At 51.0% G+C, this 4,725-nt stretch overlaps 1 protein-coding gene across 4 annotated transcripts; it reads right to left on the bottom strand.

The window, feature by feature from the left end:
- Nucleotides 1–242: 242 nt before the first annotated feature.
- Nucleotides 243–4,442, bottom strand: LOC136535421 (uncharacterized). Of its 4 annotated transcripts, XR_010778990.1 has the most exons (9): nt 3,164–4,442; nt 2,833–3,024; nt 2,605–2,687; nt 2,399–2,499; nt 1,271–1,366; nt 1,104–1,157; nt 679–827; nt 473–590; nt 243–378 (listed from the first exon to the last, which is right to left on the bottom strand). XR_010778990.1 is itself a non-coding variant. In XM_066527688.1 (6 exons), the coding sequence occupies exons 2-6, from the start codon at nt 2,871–2,873 to the stop codon at nt 1,152–1,154; spliced, it is 327 nt and encodes a 108-aa protein (XP_066383785.1). In that variant the 5' UTR covers nt 2,874–3,024; nt 3,164–4,442; the 3' UTR covers nt 1,022–1,151. The 4 variants fall into 4 exon arrangements, 1 of the variants encoding a protein (XP_066383785.1); XR_010778988.1 differs by having other exon boundaries at nt 2,605–3,024; XR_010778989.1 differs by having other exon boundaries at nt 2,399–2,687.
- Nucleotides 4,443–4,725: the final 283 nt, after the last annotated feature.

Genomic DNA, 4,725 nt, shown 5'->3' with positions numbered 1-4,725 from the left:
AAAAGAAATGACCTGAAATCAAAGGGAAAAAACACCTTAGTTGAGGCTGGATCAGTCATATAGCAACTTTAAAATGACTGAACAAGGAATGTGTCAAACAGTGTTTACCTATAAGGTGGAAGCAGACACCCTGACAGGCTTCAAAATTCTTACAACTCTCCTCACGTGTTCAAGAATAACATAGAACACTCCAAAAATGAAGAGAAAAATAAGTTGGAGCTTCCCGAGTAGATTGTATGTGAAGACGAGGTAATTCACTCTGTCATCGTCTCTTTTGGTAAGACGACTTGCTGATCCAGATAGAAGAAGACCATCAGACTTGTTTGGAAGGTTTGACCACTCCTCTAGGTCTGTATTTGATTTCGATGCCTTTATCATCTCCATGAGTGACATATTAACCAGCAGAGGAATTTATCAGTTATATGTGTGACACAATAGCTCCATCACTACATAAATGCAATATTTTGTATACCTCAGCTGGTCTTTCATGGCTCACAAGGTGGCCTCCGTGGAGGTCAACCAGTTTAGCGGCAGGCTGGAGCTTTTGTGCAAGCCTCCTTGCACGATACAACTGAGCAACGACATCATCCCTGATGAAATGTCAAGAGTGTATTGCTGATCAGTATCGTGTGGATCGATCAATGGACAATAATGGATTGTGCGAGTTTTTTCAGTTACCTGCCATGAATAATTAGAACAAGGAAACCTGCGAAGCGAATCCTGTCTAATTCTGTCGGAGAGAGCTTATGTGTTCAGCAAGCATTGATTTGCCCCTCAAATCCATATCTGGATTGCATGCCACAGAATGACAGACCTTTAACATATTCCTGAAAAGAAAATATATTATACATGTCTGATAATCACATACTTAATCAGATACATAATTCTATGGGTTGTTTTGTATCTTTGACTTCTGTAGGCGTTCTTGTCCAGATATTACAAATGTTGTACTATTTGTTGGCACCAAATTTGGTTTTATAGGATAGGTCAATAATCCCATGTTCCTGTTTAATAAAGAAATTTATCATGTTAAACAGATATATGGGCTAACACTTAAAGAGTTCACTTCCTTCACTGTTCTTCAATGGTTCATAACTTCTTACCTGATAAAGCATCTGTCTTCTGGTACTTGTTCCAATAACTTCCTCAAGTTATTCCTGCAGTATGATATGATTTTTAAATCAGTTTATCCCCTTCGACAAATTTTGCGTGGGCATAAGCAAATCGTATTCTCGAGGGGAAAAGAAAAAGAGTAGTAGTGGCCACCAACCCTCATATAGTGGACTTCAAGATCGAGAATGGCTCTTTGCTCTGGCGTTCTTGCTCTCAGAAAACGACATGCAAGAGATAGCATGTGCCAATCAATCTGGAATTGAAAATGTCATTGGCATTAGGACGAGCTTACTCCTAAAAACCGGGTCAGCGCAAGTGCAGTGACAGCAGCAAAGAAAATAGTTATTCACCAACACCCAAATCGAAAACAGTGGCTAACCACTGCACTGTAGAGGTAAATGCGAACTTTTGTCAGTAACATGAGTGGATTAATTTTTAATTAGTTATAAAACACGAAACATCGAAACTTTAAATAACTATTTAAAAAAAAGAAACCATGATTTGCAGAAATACCGAAAAGGGCCAAAGTTGTGTTGAAGTATGTATGTAGTGTTCTGAGTTGTAACCAGTGGAAGGAACCCAACAAATTGTTCAACATAGATATGTCTATGAGTCTATCCAAGGAGCATCATCCATTTGGCACAAAATGGTCCAAAACTTAAAATCACCGTAGCTTTCTCAAATTTAACGTATATATAAGGAGGTCGTGATCGTGGCCCAAAAAGATCGTCCTACTTCTATCCTTCCAACAAATATCAGCAGCTAGAAATCAAAAGGTAATTTTTTTTGAAGAAAATAAAAAAGGTAAATTAATCTACCCTTTTTCCTGAAAGTAACTATAATTCATTTTTGTTTTCTGTCCACCAGAGATGTCCACATTGTACCACTGAATTAAAGCTACAAACTAGAAGCTTCACCCATGTCTCCCTTGCGTGTGAGTGTGACAAAGTCATTACCAACTGTTGATTCTAGCGAATGTTGACTCTTCCTTTCTGTCGATGTCAGATAGCTAGCAGATTTTGAATTCACAATTGAATTTACCATGTTTTGGTCAATTTCTGTGGCCCAATAATACGCCACCCGTAAGCCGGAGAATCAATCAATTGCCAAAAGGAACGGTCGACACACAACACAACACACAACAACAACAAAAAACACAGAAATATTCTCCAAGTGACTGTGACTCAACTCACAAACAAATGGAGCTTTTTTCTGAACGGGTTGAAGAGAAGTGCTAAAAAGTGACATGATTTGCAGTATCTGTATTGTTGGCGACCACACCTACCTTTGGGATGCACTGGTAGCCTCCTCCGGTGGTGTTGAGCAATGCCAGCGACGCGACCCGGTCCGGCGCCATTGCGGCCAATTTCGAAGCTATCATGGAACCTGTTCCAGAATCGGTCAGAGTGGTCAGTCATCACATCAGGAAGACCGATGACCACTCAGACTCAGTCACCTGCAGTGGGGATGAGGAGGAAGGAATTGTCTTACCCATGGAGTGGCCGAAGACATGCGCTCTTCGCCATCCCAGGTGATCCATGAGCGCTAGCGCGTCCTTGGCCATGATCACGGTCCTGCGATGCCAAGGATTGAGCAACAGCGAGCGACATCATTAGAACCAGAGCGATACAGCATGCAAGAATCTCCGTCGCTGTCGCCAAGCCAAAAACGAGTGGAGAAGAGCAAAAGAGCTAGGGAAACGTTGATGCGGGCACGCACGTGTACTGCGACTTTTGCGCCGGGACGGAGCTGCGCCCCATGCCGTGGTTGTCGAAGCAGCAGACCTCGACGCCCTCCGCGGCGCCGGAGTCATCGCCGTCGTCGGCCGGAGAGCCTCCTCGTCGACGGGCTCGACGGCGCCCGTCAGGCCCTTCACCTGCGGGGCCCACGACTCGTACGTCCCGGCGAACCCTGCGATCCGATTGGGACCATCCTTGGTGTTAGGGACAACGGTGACACGAAATTGAACGCAAAGGATTCAATTCAGTGGATGAGAAAACGAAAGGAAACAACGAAAAGAGAGAGAAGAGGAGGAAGAAGAATGTACTACCGATGATGAGGAGGACCTTGGTGGCGCCGTGGCCGTACCGCTGGTAGAAGATACGCACCTCCTCCTGCTCGCCGCCGGCGACGGCCGCCGCGGTCACCACGCAGTACGACATCCTGCTTCCTCCTGCCTCTCGACAGCAGCTAGCAAGAGTAACTACAAGAACAGCAGCCGGGATTCTCGCCTCCTCGATCACTTCGCCGAGATCAGCATCAACCAAAACTCCAAATCAGATCCCCACCTTTTCCGCCGCCTCCTACGGCCTTTTCCAAATGAGCTGGGGCCGACTGGCGCTTGGGAGCAGGAACCCTTGCCCGTCTCGTCCCCGCCTTTTCCGCCGCCTCCTACGGCCGGCTCCGGCTCCATCCCGACGTCGTCGTCCCCGCGGCCGTCGCGGTCGCCGTGGCGCTCGTCATTGTCGTCGTCCTCCTCGGGCTCCTCCGAGTCGTCCCGGCTGTTGCGGCGGCGGTACCCGCCGTCGTCGTCGTCCATGCCGTCGTCTTCCCCCTCCAGGTCCACCTGCTCCTCCAGGCTCCTCCGACGGCTGCCGATCCGACATCGCCGCCCACAAACCCTAACCCTAGACCAGGCAAAAAAAAACTCCAAAAAATCACACACAAAAATCCACGGGAAAAATAATACCCACGGTGGTGGGGGTTGGGGAATTTGGCTTGCGGGCTTTTGGGTGCTGCCTCCGCCACCGGGTGAGAACTCAGCAGGGCCGCCCGAAATCAACGCGCGTGGGAGGTGAGCGGGAGGGGCTGACGTGGCCGGCTCGCCCGTCGCCGCTCCAGAGCCGCCAGCGTCGGGGGAGGAGAAGAAGAGGACGCCCGCCGCCGCTCCGGGGGCAGCCCGCGTCGGGGTAGTAGAGGAAGAGGGTGAGGTACCGCTAGACGCCAGAGTTTCGTTGCCGCCGCCTGCCGACGGCGAGGAAGAGGCAGCTGGTTTCGTCGAGCACACGCGGACCGGCGGGACGAGGCAGCACCAAGGGAGCAGCAGGGGCTCGATGCCGCCACGGCCACCGGCGTTGGACGGCGCACCATGGCGCCGTGCCGGGGGACGCCGCTGCGCCGCGCACAGGGTGCGGGGAGCCTCGGCGGTCGCGACGAGGAGCGAGGGAGAGAGCGAGAGCGCGGAGAGGAGAGAGAGGAGGGGAGGAGCGGAGCTGCTGCCGCCTGCCATTCACGAGAGAGAAAGAGGAAGGAGCGGGGGAGAGCAGGGGCTCGGACGCCGCCGCGGCCACCGGCGTTGGACGGCGCACCATGGCGCCGTGCCGGGGGACGCCGCCGCGCCATGCACAGGGTGCGGGGAGCCTCGGCGGTCGCGACGAGGAGCGAGGGAGAGAGCGAGAGCGCGGAGAGGAGAGAGAGGAGGGGAGGAGCGGAGCTGCTGCCGTCTGCGATTTACTCGAGAGAGAGAGAAAGAGGAAGGAGCACCATTCTACACGAGGAGGACCACGGTGGAGCCCAGCTCTGAAAAGCAAACAAGGCTCAGCAGTATGCATGCGTGCCGTCCACTAGTTAGGCACCGACCATGTCGAGAATCCACTCTCTGCTACGTGTCAC

The sequence above is a fragment of the Miscanthus floridulus genome, unplaced genomic scaffold, assembly GCF_019320115.1.
Source record: "Miscanthus floridulus cultivar M001 unplaced genomic scaffold, ASM1932011v1 os_2778_2_3, whole genome shotgun sequence".
Classification (NCBI taxonomy): domain Eukaryota; kingdom Viridiplantae; phylum Streptophyta; class Magnoliopsida; order Poales; family Poaceae; genus Miscanthus; species Miscanthus floridulus.
The sequence above is the reverse complement of the archived record's forward strand: the minus strand, read 5'-3'. Positions and strand labels throughout refer to the sequence as shown.

Excerpts from the sequence above, each read along its gene's own strand:
- LOC136535421 (XM_066527688.1), bottom strand. The coding sequence starts at position 2,873 with ATGGGGCGCAGCTCCGTCCCGGCGCAAAAGTCGCAGTACAC. Across the intron at positions 2,688-2,832 it reads GCGCAAAAGTCGCAGTACAC|GACCGTGATCATGGCCAAGG; the intron begins GTGCGTGCCCGC and ends TTGGCATCGCAG. Across the intron at positions 1,367-2,398 it reads GCTACCAGTGCATCCCAAAG|ATTGATTGGCACATGCTATC; the intron begins GTAGGTGTGGTC and ends TTTCAATTCCAG.